This window comes from Cavia porcellus, unplaced genomic scaffold (assembly GCF_034190915.1).
Source record: "Cavia porcellus strain 051 isolate PalLab524CR breed Dunkin Hartley unplaced genomic scaffold, mCavPor4.1 scaffold_23, whole genome shotgun sequence".
NCBI lineage: Eukaryota > Metazoa > Chordata > Mammalia > Rodentia > Caviidae > Cavia > Cavia porcellus.
Window position 1 is genome coordinate 39,527,605 of NW_026947506.1, and position 24,649 is coordinate 39,552,253.

Here is a 24,649-nt window from a genome sequence, read left to right on the forward strand (position 1 = left end):
CCTGGGCTCTTCTTTGTAGGTAATGACTTAATTACATTTTCAAGTTCATTAATGGAGATTGGGTTATTCAGCAGTTTTACATCCTCTTGATCTAGTTTTGGTACTTCATATGTTTATAGGAATCTATTTCTTCTGTGTTTTCAAACCTTTGAGAGTAGAGGTTTTTGAAATAGATGTTGATGATCTTCTGTATTTCTGTAGAGTCTGTAGTGATTTCACCTTTTTCATTTCTTATTGCATGAATTTGAGCTTTTTCATCCCTTTTTAAAATAAGGTTGGTAGGGGCTTATCGATTTTATTTATTCTTTCAAATAACCAACTCTTTGATTCGTTGAGTCTTTGGATTGCTTTCTTAGTCTCTATTGCATTAATTTCTGCTCTGATTTTTATAATTTCCTCTCTCCTTTTGTCTTTGGGCTTGACTTGCTCTTCTTTTTCTAGCTGTTTGAGGTGTAGCATCAAGTTATTTATTTGTATTCGTTCTGTTTTCCTGATGTGGGAACTCAGTGCAATAAATTTTCCTCTGAGGATGGCTTTCATTGCATTCCACAGATTCCAGTAAGTTGTATTTGTGTTTTCATTTGTTTGTAGGTATTGTTTAATTTCTCCTTTAATTTCCTCTGTGACCCACTGATTACTCAAGAGTGTTTTATTCAGTTTCCATGTGTTTGTGGGATTTTTGCAGTATCTTTTATCATTAATTTCTAATTTCAAAGCACTATGATCCGATACAATGCAAGGGATAATTTCAACTCTTTTGCATATGTTTAAATATGTTCTGTGAGCTAATATATGGTCTGTTTTAGAGAATGACCCATGTACTGCTGAGAAGCTTTCTTTAGACCTGGCTGTTAAGGAGTTAGGATTTCTTATTAAACTCACTGCTCTTAGAATAAAGGCCAGTTTATGAAACCATAGTCCAGATCACATACTTTTTAAAAGAAGAGTAGAAATATTGTTATTTCCATACAAAGACCCTACTGTTTAAACAATAACTGTAAGCAGCCCATGGAGTATCTATGGCTGAAAAAATCTTTTTGCTTGCAAAACACGCAAGAAAGTGCCATTTTCTGAACACTTCTTGGCTTCCTATTGCTCTCTAAAAAAAAAATAAGGCTCAGTCAGTGTAGCTACCTGCTCACTTTCTACATATTGGAGTGTTTCCCCCCCCCCTCGATTTCCTGCATCTTTTTTTGGTCTGTACAAAGCACAGTTGGACACTATAGACTCCCATTTTTCTCTTATACTAGGACAGAAAACATCTTTCAAAGATGAGAGTAAAGAACAATGTAAATTGCTTATTCTTTTCTCACCCCTAGAATTTCCCCAAGAACAACCCCTTTTGAAGTTAAATTTTAGAACCCAAATCGACCTCAACTGTCAGCTTGCTCAGCCTCCTCCTGCAGCTGATACCCCATCCTGCAGACCTTGTTCCTGGAATCACAAAGGGTTGGCGATAAGAAGACAGAGGGCTTCTATAATCCCCTTTACTAGGTAAAAGCTCTTAATTAAACCATATCTGAGTTTTCACAGGGAGAAAAAAGAGGAGCCAGCAATAAGAGACAGTACAGGAAAGGGAAATACTCACCCAAACTAAAATGACCAATCCCATAGTCAAAATCTTGTGGTACTTGGATTGTCCTGTAAACAGATCCATGCTATCTGGTTTCTTCTTGAGCAGTCAGGATGAACCAAGGATCCAGATAAAGCATAAAGCAACAAAAATTAACAGACTCGCTCATCATACAGGAAGGCGTTTACTGTGGAAAAGTTCCCACTTCTGTAAACTTCGTCATGAGTCATGCGTACGTGTTCTTTCAACACTATGCAGTCTGTTGCAGCCCTCTGTCTCTCAGGGATCCTCAGAATTCACCCTTTCAAGACCTGATTTTCTACCAGAATCCTGAAGTCTCACATGTGACCTTTGGAACTAACACAGACTCCTGTAAACAGACAGGTTTCCTTTTGGCATGTTAAGGATGCCCCTGGATCTCTGCACTAAGCCTGGTTTACACATCTGAGGAATTAGTACTTTCACAAGTGTTTTATATTTTGTATGTATTAATTTTTAATTTTGGGCAGGATCTCACTAAGTCACAAAATTGCCCAAACTTGGCTCAAATCTGTGGTTTTTCTGCCACAGACTTCCACAGTAGTGGGATTACAGACACTCATCACCCAAGGCAGAAAAATAAGCATTGGAGTAACCAAACTGAAAAATAGAATAAAAGTTTGTCAAAATGATGACCAAAGTGTGTACTTTGAACTTTGAATTTGGTTTAGAGATCCTGAAAACCCTTTTTTCCTGGTTAAAAATGGGCAGTACAAGCCATTATCAGTATTTCCCACCCTTCAGTCATGCCCTCCAAAGTCCACATGATTTTGTAATAAACATGCATAGCCTACATACTTTCTATTTGGTCTCTTTCTTTAAGCTTATTCATGGTATGTCTTAGTTCCTGTTTTGGTTGCTGAGACAAAATACTAACACCGAAAGTTAGAAGTTGAAATGTTTATTTAGCTTGCAGAGGTTTCAGTCCATGATAGGTTGGCTCCAAGGCAGGATGCCTTGGCAGAAGACCATCACAGAGAATAGTTCCTGGTGATCACAAAATAGTAAAAGCAAGAAAGGGACCTCAACAATGTCATTATGTCCTTTATATTTTATCTAAACTACTTAGGGAAGATAGCACACTTAGTGCCTGGAGCCTAGCATAAACTATGAGTCAATCTCACAGTCATACACTCTAGATTCAGCTACCTCTGAAAGAGCTCCACCTACAATCATGTGAGGCTTTGGGAGGGGCATCTAAATACTAGCCATGGTATTCTGCTTCTGGCTTTCCAAACACTCGTGCATATTCCTTTATGCAAAAAGGCATTTAATCCATCTCTAAGATCTACCAAAGTCTGAACAGTTTCAGCATGGTTGAAACGTCCAAGTCCAAAGTCTTACCTGATGTTTAAAGCAAATAGTTAGCTGCAGATCCCTGTACAAATGAAAAGAAAGTTAAACACATTCAACATTCAATGATACAAGATAGGTATTTCCATACATAAAATTGTAAAAAGGGATACAAAGGAATGGGGCCAAAGCAAGTCCAACTTCCAACAGGACAAGCATTAAGTCCTGAAGTTCCATGTGCAGGATCAGAGGTGATCTGTGGCAAGATGAAAATTCCAAAGGGCTTGGGTGGCCCCCCCTGCTACAGTACTTCTGCTAATTATAGCTCCTGTGGCTTCTGTCTTGGCTTGGCTGTGGTCTCTTCTTACAGTTTTCCTCAGATGATACACATTCTTGATATCTCCACACTTCTGGGGTCTCCCTTGCACTTTTGATTTCACACTCACAGCTTTACACACTTCCCTCACAGGGGCACAGTGACTGGCTCCTAGTTAAAAGCCTTCCTGACCCCACAGCTCTTGAATTCTGCATGTGCCTAAAAACAGCACCATTTGGATGATGCCAAGGTTTGCTGCCAGCTGGAGCAGTAGCCAGGTGTAGGAGATGACGTGAGTAACTCCAATTTAATGCACAATAATTCCGTCAGCAAGACTTGCTTCTGCGTACTGATATGTGCAGAGCCAACTGTGCTATTTACTTCTCCCTTCAATTGGCTCTCAGCAGTGTAAATAAGGCTAGCTAAGGCTGTGATTTGTAATGCCAGAAGCAGTGCACAGTTTCCTGTTTCTTCACAGTTTTCCCTATAAATGGTTGAGCACAGCAGGATGGCAGAGCCATATAGTTCCAGGAATGTCAACTGCATTGGAACCACAAGATAAGAAGATAGGACTTCCCAGGTCACAAAAGCTCACATATCAGAAACTGAAGCAACAGTCTCTCAAATCATCCAAATGTTACCTCAATGGAGTTCTGCAGATCAGTCTTCCTGCACACTTTTCCCTATGTATTGCAGAGGCACTTGCTATCCACCTGGCCAGTTCAGCTCACATTTCTCACATAATTCCTGAGTCTCACTCATTCTTGAGCCACTCTCTTCTTGATGAGATAAGTCTTGGATGAGGCCTTGGATCAAGACCTTCTTCCATGTATCCTCACCTGGACTGGACTCAGGACCTTTGTCTGCCCATAACTGACAGACATATGTCTTAATGTGTATTCTCACCATGGGTTGCCCTGGAGATGGTATGCTGGTATTAACTTGACAAAATTCCAATAACATTTTAACAAAATTACAAGTATACAATTCCTTGTGCTGTGAAGATGAGAAAAGGGATTATATTATTTGGATTACAATATGCAATGTTTGGTTTACAATAACCAGGCTTCCTTGTCTCTTGACTGTAGGAGTCAAGTGCCTATGAATAAAATTGTAAAAACAAAGAAGGGAATTTAAAAGAATGCATGTAAAGTATGGGCTCATTTATATAACAAATTACACATTTATTGATGTACTGCAAGACAGGTAGAGGAAAAGATGGTCACCCAAATGTTGAGAATTTAGCCAGGTGGTAAACCCTGAGGCCTCCTCTTCTCGGTCACTGTTCCACCCTTCCTCTTCGCAGGTCCTGTGGCCAGGCCCCAGGCACACTGTGATCACAGTCCCAGGGCACCCGGAGCGTTTAGGTGGGACAGATGAAGGAGAGGAGTAGGTCCACCTCATTGCTGACAATGAGCTTCACTGGGTGGATGTTGTCTGGCAGGGCCAGGCTGGAAGTCATTTCCCAGGCATCCACAAAGGCCACGCGGAGATCAGAAAAGGCAACTCGAAGCAGGCGGTTCACCTGCAGGATGAGCCAGTGACTGCCATACACAGACTTGTAGCCAGTATTTGCCAGTTTGATGACCACAAGAGTACTGGGTGCCCGGGACAGCAGGACCATCACGGCTGCCCGAATCCCTGCCAAACGTCGCACAAATATGGAGGGGGGGAAGGTGGGGAAGTGGGCTCCCAAGCCCAGCACAACCACGGTGTGGGGACCCCCTGCCAGGCCTGTCAGCTCCCTGACCACTGAGTGCAGGGAGGCCCCTTGTGTGCGGAGAGTGCGCAGGGGCCAGCTGTGGGTCCGCCAGTGCAGCACTATGCCCATCGTCGTGTCCACAGCCATCAGGGGCCCCGAGTGATACGTAGCATGGAGATCTATGGGCTTCAGGGCTGTTGGGAGATAAGAGTGGGAATCAGGAGTTAATATTAGGTAATATTTCCTCAATTAAAAATACAAATGCTCTAGCATCTCTTTGTTTGCATAGAATATACTGTGGCCAGCAGATCCTCTCTCTAATGTAGGATATTCTCCATGACCTCCTGGATCTCCAGTGAGAAGGAATTTTCTTGGTCCTCAGCCTCTCAGCCATTAGCATTTTGTCTCATTGATTGTCCTGTAGAAACTCTCCTTTCTTAGTTGTTACTCTTTGCAGTCTGCTGACTGAGCATTCCAACACAGGTTCACCCATTGGCTTCCTTCAGTCACCCACTGGATGGGATACATCCAAGCTAGAAACTCATCATCAAGTTTGTGTTCTTGTGCCATAGTGGTCAGGTTAGGACACTAGTGGCACCTGAGATCCAGCCTGTTCTCTCCCACACTAGAGGAGGCCCCCTCTTTGCACAGAGTTGCTGCATGCATGTCCACCCACGTGTTACAAGGTCATGTTGGCCCCAAGAGGAATGCTATTGATTCATAGCAAGGCTGCATATCATGCAGAGAGGCTCTGATTTTGCCAACCTACTGTCTTGGGCTTCTTTTTATCTTTAGAAACATCTCTTTCTTGGGAAACTAATCCAGTCCATGAGAAGAATTGTTCGAAAGTGACTCTACCAGATTACTCATTTTTTTTTTTCATTGTTTGTTTTTGAGATAGGGCATCACTATGTGGTCCAGACTGGCCTTGAAGTCAGTATGTAGCTCAGGCTGGTCTCAACCTTGCAGCGGTACTCCTGCCTCAGCCTCCCAAGTGCTGGGATTACAAACATGTGCCACCTACTAGCCTGCTTGGCATTGCTTCAATATTGAAATACCAGAGTCTTCCCTTCCTACAAGAAAGAGGAGCTGCATCCACATTGGAAGGCTGGAGGCTTTAGTCCCATGGAAAGAAAGTAGACAACAACGCAATAGCCCAAAATGGGGCAGCTGGTTTCGGGAAAACTCCTGTAAACACACACTGCCACCTCTAGACTGTTTTGTACTGGGAAACCCCCTGACAGGCTGTTTTAACACTTGTAGGTAGGAATGGAGAAGCCTGCTATACTCCCAGCACTCAGGAGGCTGAGGCAGAAGGATTGCTGTAAATGTGAGGCCAATGTGGGCTAAAAAACGAGTTCAAGACCAGCCTGAACTGCATAGTGAGATGCTATCTCAAAAAAGGAGCAGGACAAGCAGTGTGGTAGTGCAGGAGAAAAGTTTCCCCTGTATGAGAATAGACTTACCCTGTGGGGCCCATACACTGCTCTTTCTGTCGGGTGATGGGAGGACAGAGAAGGGAGTTGAGTGCTCGTTTCCTTTCTTGTCTTTCTCATCCTCAGCTCTCAGGTTAGCTCTTTTACCGATAAGACCTCTGCCTTAATCCATGCTATGTCATATTGTGGGATTTGCTCTAAACTCTGCTTTATGAGAGGTAGAAACTCAGTTTGTAGGACGCTCTTGCCACTGTATCTTTTGTTCCCAAAGGAATAAGTATCAAAACTCTGTCTGAAGCTCAACCATCTCATTTCAGCTTCAGTCCCATGTCTTCAAATACCTCCTCCACTGGTTCACTGAGAATCCCTCTCCCACCTCTTGAACCCGGCGGGAGGGTGTGTGAAGTAGATAGACTGTCTTCATGCACTCCTTTGCCCATGCTGCCATCCCAGTACCCCAGTGACACCATTCTGAGCCCACTTTATGGTTGTGCAGCGTCACTCAGTCACCTCCTTTCACTCCAAACCAATCAGTCAGCAGTCACCATTGCTTTCTCCAGCATCTTCCTTCACTCTGGACACTATTTCTTTACCAGTGTAGCCTCACTTTACCATTGTCCTTTCTCTTTCTTTGCAATCTGCCCCCAAACATGAAAATACTACCTTAAACATTAACCTCCAAAGTTTGATTTCTCTGCATTTTCCCTTAAATTCCAACTCCATCTCTCCAGTATCCCCCCAACAAATCCTTGGTTCCAGCCACAGGTGTATACACACCTGCCGTCTCATAATTATGAGCTCCCTAATCTGAAACTTCATGGCTGAGATGATGAGGACTCTGAGCACCATGTTTCCCAGCCTCTCCCTGCCCCAAATCCTGTCACTCTCATGAAAGCCAGTTCTGCCCCATGGATGTAATTTTCTGCCTTCTTTCAGCCCTCGCTCTCCTCTTCCTCTCTGAGTTGTTCTGGTGGGGGACTGGAATACTCGCAGTACTCACAGGGCACGGTATCACGCAGATACTCCCACCACTGCCGAAGCGTGGAGTCCCCCATCATGTGGACGATGCGGCCAGCCAGGCAGCCCACGATGCTGTCTGCTGTGGGGAAGGAGCGGCTGGAGCACGCCAGCGAGTACCAGACATTTCCATGGTAGAAGCCAGAGGGCTTTGGGGCTGGGATCCCAGGGTAGCACGGCTGTTCAGGACGCACAACTGCAACACAGCAATCACTGGGTACATGAGACTGTTTAGTCATGAAATGAGTGCTGCCCTTTCTTCAAGTCCCAGTGCCACTTACCCAGCTTCCTGTTCCTTTTCTTGGATACATGGAATGGGCCAATACCCTGTGGGAGGACCTGGTCTGTCAGGTTCCTAAAGAGAAACCAACCAGAAGTGCGTGAGCAGAAGAACTCAGACTGAGGCAATAGGGGTCTTTGGAAGAAAGGAGGTTCTCAAATTCAAAGGCTTCTTTCCCGTCTACAGAAACCTTGAAGACAGGACTTGGCAGCAGAAGATGAGTTGGGAAGCTACTTAACGTTCCAGCATTTATTTCCTTCATGAGTGCACAAAGCAGAATTGTTTAAAACATATCCAGGAGGCCAAGTGTGTTGGCACACACCTGCAATCCCAGCACTCAGGAGGCTAAAGCAAGGGGACTGTCATGAATTTTAGGCCAGCCTGGGCTACACAGTGGTTCCAGGCCACCATTCACTGCACAGCAAGGACTTAAGTTTTATGCACGTGAGGCAAAGCCAACAGAACAGAAGATAATTCTCATAAAAAGACAGTTGTGACTTGTAGTTCCCAAAAGGAAAGGACACCACATGCCAAACAAGGCAACAGAGGGAAGCACTAGGGACAGAGGATCAGAAGAAAAAGCATGGGCAAAGTCCTTATTGTAGTCCTCATTGTAGTCCTCCCAAAGTTGAAACAGAGGAAACAGCTGAGAAGGTCTTTCTTTTTTTTTTTTTTAATTTAAGGAGAAAAGAAAAAAAAGTGAAAGGGTACAAGTTATACAGATTTACAGAAGAAAAAAATGAACAGTAGGAAATCACTAGTTAATGGATTACATATTGCCTTCTTAAAAATAATTGTTCAAGTCACAAAATTAAAGCTTGTAGAGTGGACATTCCAACAATGATACTGCAAACAGTTCTGTTCAATGATCCAATAAAACTCTGTGATATCATTTTCTATCTTATACACTTAAATATACATGCAGTTATATAGTTTAGAGCACTTTCTTTTCCTCTCTTTTGTACAATGACTATTACACATTTTGGGTTTCATTGCTCCCACGGTTCTTATTGCTTTTTTGGAAGAGAGTAAAACCAAATGAGACATAACAGGACAGAATCGGTCAAGTCAAAAGGGTGGACATAATAGATAATATAAAAACATAATACAAGGTGATCATCAATGGTTACCATAATGCCTCCTGCTATCTCTAATAGAATTGCCTATATCATTAGTTATAATACAATTGAACAAAATAGTAAAGAACAAAACCGAGAAAACCAAAACATTGGAGACATTGTAGGTCTTCAAAAGTAGATAAAAGTCAACGAGAATGGTCAGCTGAGAAGGTCTAAGACTGGCTAGTTTGAATACTTTTAACGGGTTCTGCGCTATAAGTGGTGTCCCTTAGTCACTGGGCATCCAATGGTATTTAAGGCAGAGAGATGTTGTGCAGAGCTGTCAGAACCTGGTAAAAGCAAGTGTGAATAGTATGGACTCAGAATTGGGTGGCACGGAAAAGACATGCTCCAAGGAGTTCACTAACATTGGGAGAGCAGATCGTCCCAAGGCTACAAGGGCCCACAGTTTCAAAGCATTATGAAATATAGAAAACACAGCTGGGTATGGTGACACACACCTTTAATCCAGCACTCGGGAGGCTGAGGCAGGAGGATCATCATTGTGAGTTTGAAGCCTCCTTGGGCTACACAGTTTGTTTAAGGCCAGCTTGAACTTCATAGTGAGGCCCTGTCTCAAAAAATGCAGCAGCAGCAACAACAATAACTCATGAACATGATACAAAAAAGATGCCTGGAGCCTTCTGTGAGAAGTACTAACTCTCCTCACTTTCACTAAGCCCACTCCAGTTGAGTTTCCTGCTCTCCACTTCACTCTCCTGTTGTTGTTTTAAATAATCCTTCCTCTTTATTTGGAGCACATAGAGTCACCCCTCGGTCATGTTCTACAGTTACATTTGTTCCTTTGGTGGTTTCACTGCGTCTCCTGACCTCCACATTTTTCTTCCTAGTTCCGCCTCCTCTGCCTAATTCCAGATTTTTGTATCTGAGTGTCTGCTCAGCATCTCTGCACAATATCTAATACACATGGCCAAGCCTAGACCCCCAGTCTCCACTCCCACCTGCCTTGCCAATATTTTGCCCCATTTTGGCTGATGACAACTCCATCCTTCCAGGTAGACAGATGCAACCATCTGTAAGTCCTAAATCTCTCTCTCTCCCTGTCTCTGAGTCTGTCTCTCTCCTCTTCTTCTTCCTTCTTCCTCCTTCTCTCTCTCTCTTTGACACATTCTACATGTTGTCTCTCAGGTAATTCGGTGGTTTCTGCCTTTAGAATATATATAAAAATGGACCATTTTAGCTATACGTGTGCTACTGCAACTTGAGTCTAAAGCATCTCATTTCTTGCCTAGTTGCTGAGGAACCTCCAAGTTCCAGGTCTGCAGGCTTCCTCCTTAACCTGAACCAGTAACACTCATTCTTAATTTTTCTTCCTTTTTTTTGGTCCCAGTCCCGGGGATTGAACCCAGGGCGTTTATGTGAGCTATGTCTTTGGCCCTTTCAAATTGTCTTTAAATTTTTGAGACACAGTCTCACAAGTCACTGGTTTTCTCAGGCTGATTTGCTCAGAAACTTGCAGTCCGGCTGCCTCAGCCTCTCAGAACACAGGGATTATAGATGTGTACCAGCACACCTGGCTTGTCCTTTATATTTTTAAACTTTCTATGTCATATGTACCTTAGTATTCTGTATAACTTAGAGATTGTTTTTCTTATTTACCATCCCTTCCTCTTGTCATATGAAAAATTAAGAGGTCCACAGAGAATACCTGTCCACCCAGAGCCCTCTAAACCAAATAAGACTGGACAGAGGGTACTTTGAGAAGACCAGTGTGAACAGAGGACCGAGGAAGGACTCCTGAGTTTGAGGTGGTTCCTTTGCAGGGCCGTAGGCGACCGATCCCTTTGCCTCTTACTTTGCCACCGCAGAGTCTTCAGAATTGGGTAACAGTTGACATCAATAAAACAATTGGCTTTCGGATCACAAATTCACGTCCAGTGCATATTCGTCACTCCTGTGGCCATCTGATAACTGCCTATTAGCTGCTACAGAGCTGGGTTGCCTCCCAGCCTTCTCCTAGCCCCCGGGCCTCCAGCACCAAGGACAGCGTCCTGAACAGAGGAGGGTGGTGCTCAAAGGCAACTGGAAAAGCTGACAAAGCTGGCTGCTTACCATTGCATTCTAAGCACTTTACATACCTTAGCTCATTTGTTTCTTACCACAAGGGCTACAACATCAGTATTGTTATCATCTCCTTTACAAAGGAGGGGGAAAGACACTAACATGCAGAAATGTTAATTTACTTAACCTTGAGTAATTAGAGATGATATAAATAGCAACTGACAAACAGTATCAGAGCAGCAAGGCTTCAGACTCAAGCAATCTAGCTTCAGAGATGCTGGACGTTATCCGCACATTGCGTGCTCAGTGTCTCCTGCATTGAGACGAAGGTTTGCCTACTGACCATGGTCAAACATTGCGCATCATCCGTGGGCCATCATGAACACTTGAAGAAAGCAGGGATGCTATTATGTACAGCTAGAGCTTCTCTTCCTTGTCAGTGAGACACAATATGCAACACCCTCAATTTAGAGAAGGAGAGCTTCAGTTGGGCTTACGGTTTCAGCTCTCAGTCAGCTGACTCCAAGGCAGAAAAAGGATGGCAAAGGAGAACAGTGGAAAAATGGTGCTCAGCCCATGGCAGCCAGGGAGCGAGACGGAGAGAAGGAAGGATCTAGGATGAGAACGCACCATTCCAGGTCGCACCCCCAGTGACCCACCCCAATGAGGCCCGATCTGCCAACAGCCCATTCTGCTACTGCACTCAGTGGATGAATCAGAACCCCCATGATCCAATTGCCTTCCAAAGACACAAAGCTTCTGCATCCACTTTCGATCAAAACATAACGCCTGCTATAGGTGCTCAGAAAGTGTTTCATACATACAAAGAGATGAATGATGAGCATAGGAGTTCAGTCAGGATAACCACAGAAGCTGGGGTGGTGGTGCACACCTGTAATCCCAGCACTTGGGGGGCTGAGGCAGGAGGAGCTCTAGGAGTCTGAGACCAGCCTGGGCTGCAAAGTGAGTTCAAGATCAGCCTGAATTGCATAACGAAACCTTGTCTACAAAAGGACCAAAATAATAATATTGATAATGATAATATTATTATTTTTATTATTATTCATGGAGACCATGAGTCAGGGATGGGTTAGGTATTCTGATGATACCAGGTTTCTTTCCTTCTCTTTCCCAGGAAGTGAGTCTCGTTAGTTAAGAATCTGAGAATAAGGAGTGACAAGTTGGTTAATTCATTCATTCTCTTGCCTGAAATCTTCTCCCAGTTAGTCCACTTTCACAATATAAAACAATGTCTATGTATGTGTAGGGATATACCACACAAGCCTCAGGATTTCTGATTTTAGGACACAAGGTGAAAATGTGGAACAGTATTTTCCTGTGGCCTGAGCAATGCTGCTCAGAGTAGTGTGGTTTTAATCCTGCATAAGAGAGGTAACTGTGACTCATAAAAGGCTTTTTGTGTGTGTCTTTGTGACATATTGGGCCCTCTTATGTATACGACTCCACTTGCTGGAAATTAAAGGAAAAACTGTTGGTCATGGTGGAACAAGTCTGTAATTCCAGCATGCTGGAAGGCTGAGGCAGGAGAAGTCAAGTTTCAGCCCAGCATGGGCAACCTAGCAACTTAGCAATACTCTATCTCAAAATAAAAATTTTTTTTTAAAAATTAGGGTTGGGCCAGGGATTTAGCTCAGCGACACAAACACTTGCCTGGCAAGCTTGAAGTGGTGAGTGCAGTCCTTAGAACAACAACAACAACAACAAAAAAAGAGGGTTGTAGTTCAGTGTGAAGACCTTCAATTCAATTCCTTAGTACTCCAATAAATAAATAAACAACCATATGACAATTCTGTACACGTGACATTCTTACCATGCCAGCAGAGCATCTTCGTATGGTGTGGTCACTTTCCAGTATCGTCCAGCTGAATGTCCTACCAGTGAGTCACAGGACAGGGTCTGGGGCTGGGCACAGTACCAGAGTTCACCAGAATCTTCATCCTTGTAGTAACAGATATCCTCTTTCTCCCCAAACAACAAGGGGTTCGTATTGCAAGTCATGTTTTCTTCATATCCTGTGGGTCCCCGGAAATAGCCTGTGAAATCGACTGTGGCCCCTTCTTCTCTCCAGATTCTCCGTAGAACTTCAACTGCCTCACTAGAGTGGATCAGCCGCACTTGCACCTGGGCCATCCCGGCCCAAAGCAGGGGAAAGGACAGGAGGTATATGCCGTTCTCCAGGTCCCGGACATCCCCAAGGACCCCACTATGCAGAGAGGGACCCAGCAGCTGTGCCCTAAACAGATCTCCACCGTGAGTTTTGGGTCTGCCCTCGTGGTCCCTGGCCACAAGGACAGCCTCTAGGTAGCCTCCCAGGGTGTAACTGGTCTGGGTAAGACCCCCCAGGTGGTAGGTGGAGGTCTTGGCACTGGTGGAGGCCAAAATGTCCCTTTTATGTCTCGGAGTCAGAGGCCAATACAAAAGATGAGTCAGGTTGACCAGTGTCCTAGAGAAAAATCCGGAGGATTTGTTTGCAGGACGGGGAGCTGGGGGCAGAGGGGCGGTGCTTTCAGTCCAAGATATTCTGAAGTACAAGATCTGTAGGTAGAGAAAAAGAGCTTGTCAATGGTGTATGTCACTTCATTTTCCTTTTGGGACAGAGATTTCAGTATACGAAGCTTAGCTGTTCAAGCCTGGTGGCCATGGTGCCTTATGCTTCCTTTGACTTAGAGTATGGAGTCTTAGAAGAGAACATACACATCTGTAGACCCCATCCCATGTTTAAAATCATATGTCTGTGAATTTTTCTTAATCTCACAGAAACAACTTCTGGCCCTCGGTAGCTTTTGCCTCACTACTTGCACACATTCCTGCTACCGCCAGAGGGCAGCCTAGGCTGGGATCCAATGCCCAGCCTCCCACTTGCTCAGCCCTTTACAAAGGAAATCCCTTCCCTGCCCTCTCCCCTACCACCTCATCCTAGATTTAGAAGGAGGAGTTGGATACACACAAAAGCGGACAGAGGCCCAATACAAACTTAAAATTTGTTTTGAGACAAGGTCTTTATAAACTGCTAAGTTGTTCCGGTAGGTTTAAATTTGTGATTTTTTTTTACCTCAGCCTCTAGAGTGCTGGAATTACAGCTATGAGATGCCACATATGGTTTGCCCGTTTTCTATTTACATTTCTTTCTTTCCTTTTTTATTGGTACTGGGGATCAAACTCACGAACACGTGCTTGCAAGGCAGACTTATGGCGCTGAGCTAAATCCCCAGCTCCTCAATTTCTTTCTTTTTAAATTTTTATTGGTAAATATTTGCACTAAATAATCACTACATTTATTGTGGAGAATTCGTACATGGACCCAACACATCTCAATTGTTTTTTCTCCTTCCCCTCCTTCTCCATTTTGTCTTTAAAATTTTTTTGGACAGCATCAGATTCATTTCTTTTACGTCTTTATAAAATTAGTTACCAAGCTGGTTGTGGTTGTCCATGTGACCGCAGCACTCAAGAGGCTGAGGCAGGAGGATAATTGCAAATCCAAGACCAGTCTTGGCTACAAAGTCAGTTCAAGGCGAGACTGAACTGCATAGCAATACCTTGTCTCAAAAAGACATGTACGCACACTCACAAATAAAATAAAAACAATAAAGTTAGTTACATAAACACAGATGAAGAGCCAGACTGACAGGCCAAAAAGCATATAAAATATGAGACAATTATACTAAATCACTTTTAGATTGGCCATTGTTATGGTTTGTGTCTAGATGTTCCCCCAAACCTTGAGTGCTTCTAGATGGGGCTCTTGGAGGTGGCTGAGTCTAACGTGTAGGGAGTGTACTGCTTGGTAAGTCCACATCTGGCACAGTTTAGCCCAGTTCTGGTGTGGAAAATGGGAAGGCCCACTCTGGGTGTGGGTGACCCACGCAAAAGGCTGCAGCCTAGATGGGACGGAGGGAAAGGGAGGCTTGCTGCTGTTTCTTTGCTAGTTTTATGCTTTATTCCCTTCTGTCTGCCACACCGTAAATTGCTTCTCTCCTGCCCGCGGTGCTGCCTTGGAGGAAGCCGACTATGGAGAGAAACCTCTACAAACTGTGAGCTGGGCCAGGCGTGGTGGTGCTTGCCTGTCCTCCCAGCACTGGGGAGGCTGGGGCAGGAGGATCATTGCAAGTTCAAGAGCAGCCTGGACTACAAAGTAATCCTGAGACCAGCCTGAACTGCATAGTGAGACCTTGTCTCAAAAAGACAAAAGCAAGCAAACAAACAAAAATCCCTGTGAGCGGAAGCAAATTTTTCTTCCTTTAATTTGCGAATGTTGGGTATTGTGTCTCAGTGATGAGAAAAGAAACTAAGACAGCTATGCTGGATTATAATAACTATTTTCTCTTATCTGTCTTTATTTTGTACTTTTTAAATATCAGGTTTCTTATATGAGAGAAGCCGAGTGATATTTAAACTGTGTGTCTTATTTGCTTCACTTAACATCATGGTCCCAAACTGCACCCATTTTCTTACAAAAGATCCAAGTTTGTCATTCCTTATGCACAGTAATACTCCATTGTGTTTAAGTAAAACATTTTCTTATCCATTGATTTATTGATAGATGTATCGGCTACTAAATTCTGGTGCTGTAAAAACAAGTGTGCACATATCATTGTAATATGATGTCTTTAACTGTTCTGGGAAGATACCTAGAAGGGAAACATCTAGGTCAAATGGCATTTCTATTTTTAGTTTTTTAAGGAATCTCCATATTGATTTCCATAGAGCTTGTACCACTTTACATTGCCACCGATAAGAAGGGTTCCTTTTACCCTGTAGTCTCTCTAGTGTTTGTTTGATTTATCTGATTTCTTGATGATAGTCATTTTTTCTGCAGTGAGATAAAATCTGAATCCTGTTTTAATTTGCATCTCTCAAATGGCCAGTGAAGTTGAAACTTTTTCATATGTTTAGTGGCCATGTATATCTGAAAAGTATCTATTCATGTTAGATGCCCATTTTTTATTGGGTCTTTAAATTGGAGTTCCTAATTGTTTCCCAGTTCGTTATATTTTAAGTATTAGTCTTATGACTGAAGAGTAGCTGACAAAATTTTCTTCTCCATTTTATAGGTGGTCTCTTCATTCTGTTTGTGGTTTTCCTGGCTGCACAGAAGTTTTTTTTAAATTGATGTGATTCAATTTGATTCTTGGTATTATTTCTCATGCAAGCAGAGTTCTGTATGTTCATTCTGTTTCCAAGAGTTTATGCCATCCTAAAGCTTCTTCTTCTGGATTATAAGCAGGAAAAGAAAGAATTTTCCAGACGAAACAAACTAGTTCTTGTGTGTAGACAAAAGTAGGAAGAAGAATACTCACCCAAATTGCAGTGAGGAACCACATAACCACAATCTTGTGCCACTTGACCTGTGTGACAGATGAGTTCTTGGAAGCCTGGAGTTGTTTGTCTGACATCTGGCTTGTGGTCAAGATCCTAGGGAGAGGATTTTTAAAACTAAGGATGAATAATAAATCTTCAACATAGAATTTTGGTATCAATAATGGTGGTATCTGAAACGTTCAATTGCATGATGAAATAATTCAGAGCCATACTCAGAAGTATGATCCAGACTTTGACTGGATAGAGAACACCCAGCCCCTGGTATACCTGGTTAGAGATCTTGATCATTGATTCTGCAAGTTCCTGGGCACCAAAGATCCCTGTGTCTTGAACTCTGGCCTTGGGCACCATCAGCCTCCCCAGAAGGGACAGCTTTCCTCTCCATAGGATGTGACGTTGGCTCCAAATCATATTCTTCCACTTCATTTCAAGCAGCAAGGGCTTGAACAAATGAAGGGGTGGAAGAAAAGGTGGAGTCACTGTGTCCTCTTGGACACTAAGGTCTCTTCCCAGCTCTGTCTTCAAGGACTGTGAGGTACAAGAACACTTCTAGAACCCTCAGTGGCTCAGCAGCTCTTCAACAGTTTACTTCTTATTTATTTATTTATTTATTTTTGGCTTGTTTGTTTCTTGGTTTTGGTATCTGGGATCAAACTCATAACCATGCGCTTGCCAGGCAGGCGCTTGTGCTGCTGAGCTAAGCCCCACCCCTTTACTTATTTATTTATTTACCTTTGCTTTTATAGGTCTTCCTCTAGTAATTTTTCTTTTCTTCTAGTACTTTTTCCAGACTCACATTATTTTCTCCAAGACCATCAATGAGAGCTCATCTCCTAAACTGTTGCTCCTCTGTGAGTTAATGCAATGGAGTGGAGTGAGACCACCCACTCACCTGTAGATGCCGCCACAGAATGCCCTACAGGAGGATAAAAACCTAGCCTGGAAAGGACTGTATCAGCCGCTAGGAGTCAGGAGTGTGTCAAATGCCACTGATTTGAAAGCCAGTTACACAGGAAGTGTTCTCCCAGATCTGAAACTGAAAATGGCTCTAAAGTTTGAACTAGATGTTTAGGGAGAGATACAATCATCACCCAGAGGCCAGATAATATATATAATTTATAATATAGAATTGTTTTGATCTTTTTGAGGCCGAGTTTCACTATGGAGGTCAGGCTGGACTTGAGCTCACTTTGTAGCCCAGGTTGGTCTCAAACTTGCCAGGATCCTCCAGTGCTGGGATTACAGGGGTGCACCACCACGCCCGGAAATCTACTTCTTAAGTAGAATGTGGGCAGGGCATAATGAGATGAGCCTGTAGCTCACCTACTAAGGAAACTGAGGAAGGAGGAATGCTTGGGAGTAGGAGTTTAATGCCAGTCCGGGCAAGATACCAAGATCCTAAGTGAAAAACAAGAAGAAGAAGGAGGAGGAGGAGGAGGAGGAGGAGGAGGAGGAGATGGAGAAGCGGCAGGGGAAGAGGAAGGGGAAGGGGAAGGGGAAGAGGGAGAAGAAGAAGAAGAAGAAGAAGAAGAAGAAGAAGAAGAAGAAGAGGAAGAGGAAGAGGAAGAGGAAGAGGAAGAGGAAGAGGAAGAGGAAGAGGAAGAGGAAGAAGGAGAAGGAGAAGAAGAAGAAGAAGAAGAAGGAGAAGAAGGGGAAGAAGAAGAAGAAGAGGAAGAAGAAGAAGAGGAAGAAGAAGAAGAGGAAGAAGAAGAAGAGGAAGAAGAAGAAGAAGAAGAAGAAGAAGAAGAAGAAGAAGAAGAAGAAGGAGAAGAAGAAGGGGAAGAAGAAGGAGGAGAAGGAGAAGAAGGAGAAGAAAAAGGAAGGTACGGAGAATAAAAGAAAGAAAGAAAGGAAGAAAAGAGAAAGAGCAACCCATTGGCATGGGGTTACAGCTCAGTCAGACATGTTAGCACGATGGGAAAAAAGCAACAGAATGTTTCCTTAGGTCAGTGGATGGGTGCAGAGTCTTAATTGCCTTTACCAGAATTTTACCAAAAAGCTTCATTTTAAGGAGTTTTGTATTTTTCCTTGGTTCCTTAATCTGCCCCCCCCCCCAAACATAGTAAGCAAACACCAACACAGCTACTGGGATAAAAATCACCTTTTAGAAAAAGAAAAATAGGGGCCTGGAAGTTTAGCTCAGTGGCATAAGTGCCTGCCCTGCAAGCAGGCAGTCGTGAGTTCGATCCCCGGTACCAATAAAAAGGAAAAAGACAAAAAAAAAATGCACACAAAATAAAAGAAATAATATGATACTAAAAAGAGCAAAATGGATAAAAGAGAAAACAAACACAAATACGAAGAATTGAGCAAGCTATAAGTTGGTGTTTTATAAACACCAATCAAATGGTTAAACTTTAGTTGCAGTTAATCAAGCATAATCAATACCAGTATTAAAAACAGGTACATCATGCTGTATCTTACAGATACTGAAATGTAATAGGATGATGTTATGAATAACTTCATTTGAAGTTGTAGGTAAAGTGGACAAATGCTTCTAAAATGTCACCTAAGTGAACAAAAGGGAAAGAGAAACCCATATAGTCCTAATATTTTTTAATTAGTCAAATGCATATTTTAAAACCTTCTGCCAACGAAAATGCTAGGCACACATGGCTTCCCATACTGAATCTTGCAAACATTTTTTTATTCTTCCAAACAGTTGAAACCTTACATGAAATATTGAAATTGTTCCTCAGAGTAGAAAAAGAGGGGGTTTTTTCAATTCACTAGAGACCTTGTGGCCTCAATTCTAAAATTTAAAATGAACATTAAAATACAGGAAAATTACAAGCCTACATCTCTCACAGACACAGTTGCAAAATTACTAAAGAGTTAAGGAATAAATTTGAGAGAAAGAAAGAGTTACTGAAGTTACTGAAGTAGTTGTTACTCAATCCTGTTAGAAGTGCAGGATACAGGACTTTTGGTTTCAACTTTGATGCATAAAGAGCCTGGAAACCATCAGGCCCATTCTCACAGCAAGAAAGCTGGGGAAACTACAAACCAGCAGACTTTCTTAGATCCCTCAGAGAACTGAGGCCAAAGTGCAAACAGTCACCTAGAAAATTGTGGAGACAGGCAAATGCAGAGATTGTTGGGATCAGAAGTTGCTGGAGCCAGCACAGGCACACGCATTTAAATCCTAACTGATAAATTACTGGAGGCTAAACCCAAGGTTTAAAACTCCCCGGGGTCCAGTCTCAAGGAGACTCCGACTCTTTTTTTGAGTTTTATTTTCAGAAACCCTACCAAGTTCCCACATACAGGAAAAAACAACAAACCATCCCCCCCAACCCAAAAACTTATGCTTCAGGTGGAAGGAGGGGGCAAAGAACCACTTTGAAATGCAAGGATAGCACTAAGCCCTCCATATCAAACACCTGTCCTTGTGAAACTACTTTGCAGTTTTGCCTAATAGAAAAAGAGTGGTTAAGACATTCTGAGTCCCTTGCCTGTCTCAAATAACAGCAGGCAAAGCCTAAGGTCACAGCCCAGGGCCTCACTCCCACTTTTTTCTGTTAGTGAGTCTTTATAGTTACAGAGTTCAGATTATAGATTTATTTCCCATTACCCACATGTTGATACCACATCAACAGGGCTCTGTAGATCTCAACTCTGCTTCTTTCTCCCCTTGTTCTAGAAGGTCCCCAAAGTCCTGTTTGCTGTCTTCAGAGCAACTCACGAGGCAGTGTCCTGCTGCTGTTTCAACTGCTGCCAAAGCATGGCATCTCCAAACTTGCGAATGACGTGGACAGCTGGGCAGCCACGGGAGGAAAGACAAAAGCACACTTCTCAGCAGAATAAGTTTAGAGACTGGGAATACAACAGCAAATAAGGAGCCGGGGGTGGGCAGGAGGAGTTCACTCACTGTAGAACACTGTGCTCCAGACCTCCAGGGAAAGCATAATAGCTCCCCCCTCACCAGGAAGTCTTTTCTACTGGAGTCAACAGAACAAAGCAGTGCCCTGGGGAGAATGGTTTGTGACTGAAAGATCAGAAAGAGAACACTGAGGAGCCCTGTAAGCAGCAAGTCAGGAAGATTTCTACCCCTGGGGCTGTGGAGGTAAAGTAAGGTTAAAAAGATTTGAATTTATAATCTTAGAAGAGCAGTATCCTGCAGATAGGTCTCAGTTTTTGTTACCTTCGTGTTGTGGTTCTAAGGATTGCATTCAGGACCATCTTAACTGAGCTTTTAAATTTATTATTTACTTATTTTCTGAAACAAGGTCTCACGATGTAGCCCAAAATGGCCTTGAACTCACGATGTTCTTTCTGTCCCAGTCTCCCAACTGCTGGGATGACAGGCATTGTAAACCACACCAGCTTTATTTTTTTGGAAACAGAGCATCCATAAGTTTCTAATTGCCTAGCCTGGTGTGAATTTGAGATCCTCTTCTCTTAGGCTTTCAGAGCTGCAGTTATGGATGTGTACACCTGATTACATATTTGTTGCTTGAGCCACCCAGTTTATAGTGTTTTTTTATGGCAACCTGAGCAAATTAATATAACTTTGTTCTGCAAAAATATTTCTGCAGTGCATAGAGCTTTGCAGGTAAACATTCTATTTCCTTGTGGCCTCTTCAACTATTTGAGATATCAGCTGTCAGGGAACTCATTCCTTTGGAAGAAGCTTGACTCTTTCTGCTTACCTGTTTTTTAAAATCTTTAAAAAATGAAATATTTAGATCTTAACTATTTTGCTAAGTTTTCTGGGAATTCCTCCAGTTTTTCAACCTAAGCTTAAGTGTCTAGCAGCTGAGGACATAACTCAGGAATCCAGAGCAGGTCCTTAGTGTGCACAGGCCTTGGGTTCAGTACCCAGCACAGAGACAGACAGACAGACAGACAGAGACAGACTGAGACATGTTGCAGGCAGCCAAGTAGGTTAGAAATGTTACAGTCAGTGAGACAAGGCTAGGTCCTCTAAGAGCCAGTGTAAGAGCCCAGATAGTTTGCAACTGAGGAAGAGAAAGACACCTCTTGCAGTGGGCCAGGCCTCGAGACAAAGGATCAAACAAATGCATCTACATTCTAAAGACTGGTATTCTAATTAGGTCCTTATCACCTTAGAGTCACTGTCCCATCCTTCTGGGGGAAATGTCACAGCTCCAAGAATGCCCACTTCCTATGTGACTTGCTTTCCCATTTGCCCCTAATACAATCAATTTTACCTGAACCATTGATCTTACTGGCTAAATATAGTTATGCCCCACCTTCTGCCTATCTGCTTTCTGATTTCCCAGTCTTCTCCTGCCTTAAACCCATAGTTTTACTCTATCAAAGTCCCTAGAAAAGACAGACCCCTGGGCAACACACTTGGATCCCCTTCTGTCTCTCTGTCTCTCTCTGACAGAAGCTTTCTTTCTCTCAATAAATATATTCTACTCTTCATCTCTGTTGTTCCTAAGATTCATTCTTTGATTTTAGAGAACACGAGCTCATGGACATAGTAGGTTGGGAGTTTCATTCCCCTATATCATTTGGAGGTCCCACTGAGATCACTGGACAGAGGTAAGAGTATGCTTTTTCTTCATAGACTCTGGGCTGGCATTCATTTAGGTAACAAATTTTTATGCTTAAAATTTTGCCTTGTCTTTACCAGTTGTTTATAACTGCTTGTGATAATTGCTTAATATTTCCCCATTGTTTTTAATTGCTTTTGAAAGAGTTTTGGCCCAGACAGGACACTGTAGCTGGTAAAGCCTTAGGCAGAACCAAGGAGCTCCATCTCCCCCACCCCTAGGAATTTACCTGTGACTCCATCTTCCACACCCTTAAGAATTTACCCGTTGAAAGTGTTTTGGCCCAGACAGTACACTCTAGGTGGTAAAGCCTCAGGCAGAACCAAGGAGCTCCATCTCCCCCACCCCTAGGAATTTACCTGTGGTGCCAAAAGAATACCAGTGGGCTACCTGTGCATCACTAATGCCCCTTAGGTTCCAAACCTAGAATACTTATATGCCCCCACTCCACGTGTTCCACGGAGAGATCACTGACCCCAGGGGGAGATGCCATGCCCCAGGGGTTTGGGGGTGTCTCTCCCCATATTCTCAAAATAAAGGTCATTTATATTTCATACTTCTTATCTTTTCAGCCGCTGCTGGTCCCCCACAGTTCTATCATATGGTTCCCTGACTAGGAATGGCAGACAAGAGACTCCTGGGGCTTTCTCAGTTTGAGTCCCCTGCCGTTCAGGACCAGGACCAGACTACATCCTGCATTAATTCGTCACTTCTACACTCGGGAGCTGTAAACTTGTCGACACTGGCTCACAAACAACACTGACCCAATTTACCACAGGTGAGCAACCCCCAGAGATTGCCGCTGGGCCAGGCCCCAGGCGGGTTTTCTCCCCCTTTCAGTGGGTTCTCGTGAAGCTCTCACGTCCTTAGATAGCCCAAGGGAGAGTTTTCCTGGGCCAACCTGTGCCCACACTGAGAGACTCTCACGTCCTTCAGAGCTTTTTAAGTTCTCACGATCAGAGCTATTACTAAACCCCACGAGAAATCCACTCGTATATTGGTGACGGCCAATTATTATGAGCTTTGGAGCCATATGATACCCATCGGTCTAAAGTAAAAAGTGATGACTTACACTTAGTAGACCATGGTCCATTGCCTCATCTGGCTATAACTTCATGGGCCAGACCTCACACAAGATTTTATCCTAGGGACCACTTCCTGTCCCCTCCCCCCAAAAAACCCATACCTATCTATGGCTTATCACACTACGGACAAGTTTACAAAAGTCTATCTTTAAACCTTTGTTTTGAGAATGTGTGTCCTTTTCCTGCCAGCGTCCCTTTGTTTCCTCGCCACTTTCCCTTCCCCTGCTGTGTGCTGACCCATTCCCTGCAGAGATGGGAGGTACACCCAAGCAGTGTTGAAAAATATGTGTGGGCTGCTTTGAGCTCTCACGCGCGGTCCAGCACGGACATTGTTGGGAGATACGGCTGCTTTGGACTTGTGTGCCACGTCCCAACTCCGCGATGTGTTTCGGCTCTCGGGCCATGCTCTGGGTCTGCGTGAGTCTGGCTCTGGTGCTGCACCCTGGTCCATGCTTCCCGCAAGCGGTTCCTCCATGTGGCGGCTTGGCTCTGGGTGGTCCGGCTGTCTGCCTTGCCATGAGCATCCCCAGGAGTCGCAGCATGCAGGATCCCATCACATTGCATCCCAGCTCCGCCTCCCAGCACGCTGCTGCCGCCTCACCGCCACTGCGCCACTGCCCCGCCCCCCCCGCCCCCCCCCGCCCTTGCACACATTTCTGGGGGGCAGTCCCAGTCCACCCTGCGTGCTATGTCCTGGCACTCGCCCTGCCTTCACTCTGTGTGCCCTGCCTCCACCCTTGGTGCACCCCGCCCAGCCTCAGATTTCTGTCCTGCCTTAGGCATTGCGCATCTCCCAAACAAGCGCCTCCCAAACAAAGTACCACTTTAAACACAAACACAGATAAACAGCAGTTCAGTGGCTGGGCTCAGAGATGCTATTTTTTTACATTCTCAAACCATTTAATCAAGGTTAAATAAGCTGGCAATAAGCAAGACTTTGACTGATAAACGGGAAAGTGGCCACCTGGTAATTTTATCAGCCTTGTTTATCAATTAAAGCCTTCAGTAATCTCCTAAATGTTTAGCAACTAAAATTAAGAGGTACTTATGAATTCCTCTTGTTGTAAACCACCAGTGATGCTCTATTTTAAGCTTACTGCCTATATTGCACTGTATTGTCACCGATCTCCTAAATGTTTAACAACTAAAATTAAAAAATAATTATAAATTCCTTCTGATGGGAACCAGTAGCTCTTTTCCAATACAAGTGTTTTATGATATATGCAAAACAGCAAAACCAATACTGAGGCAGAAGCCAAGCTTAAACCTTTCCCAGCCTATCTGGCTGCCCTGGCTCAGCCCTCCACCGAGCCATAATTAACTATATTCAACTGATTTTTTTTTATTTAAAGAGAAAAGAAACAAAGGAAATAAAATTTAAAAAACAAAGCAGTAAAAGGGTACAAATAATACAGAATTTCAAGGAAAAAATATAGTAAGATATCACTAGTTAATAGGTTACAAATTGTCATCTTTGAAATAGTTGTCCAAATTATAAAATTAAAGCATGTAAAGTGAACATTCATACAATGAGATTCCACACAGTACCAATCAATGATCCAACAAAAGTTCAGTAATATGTATTTTCATCCTACATACTCGAACGTAAATGCAGTTATATCCCTTAGACCACCTTCCATTCCTCTCTTTTTAATAACAATTACCCTTTTTGGGTTTTTTTTTTTACTTCCACAATTCATATTATTTTTTTGGAGAGAATAAAACCTAACGTGGCTAAACAAAACAGAGTCGGTTAGAACAAAAGGATGGGCATAGTACATGATGTAAAAATAGAGTATCAGGTGATCTAAAATGGTTACCATTGTGCCTCTTGCTATTTTTATAAAAGTTGCCTATATAATCAAGTATAATAGAATTGATCAAAACAGTACAGAACAAA

At 43.3% G+C, this 24,649-nt stretch overlaps 1 protein-coding gene across 1 annotated transcript; it reads right to left on the minus strand.

Moving 5' to 3' along the window:
* Positions 1-4,139: 4,139 nt before the first annotated feature.
* On the minus strand, positions 4,140-23,313 carry LOC134472292 (NXPE family member 3-like). The gene is made up of 6 exons (XM_063233611.1): positions 23,060-23,313; positions 16,118-16,232; positions 12,628-13,352; positions 7,658-7,731; positions 7,360-7,572; positions 4,140-5,117 (listed from the first exon to the last, which is right to left on the minus strand). The coding sequence occupies exons 1-6, from the start codon at positions 23,311-23,313 to the stop codon at positions 4,585-4,587; spliced, it is 1,914 nt and encodes a 637-aa protein (XP_063089681.1). The 3' UTR covers positions 4,140-4,584.
* Between the last annotated feature and the right edge of the window lie 1,336 nt (positions 23,314-24,649).

Excerpts from the sequence above, each read along its gene's own strand:
- LOC134472292 (XM_063233611.1), bottom strand. The coding sequence starts at position 23,313 with ATGCAATGTGATGGGATCCTGCATGCTGCGACTCCTGGGGATGCTCAT. Across the intron at positions 13,353-16,117 it reads GGTTCCTCACTGCAATTTGG|ATCTTGTACTTCAGAATATC; the intron begins GTGAGTATTCTT and ends CTCTACCTACAG. Across the intron at positions 7,573-7,657 it reads GAAAAGGAACAGGAAGCTGG|TTGTGCGTCCTGAACAGCCG; the intron begins GTAAGTGGCACT and ends GCTGTGTTGCAG.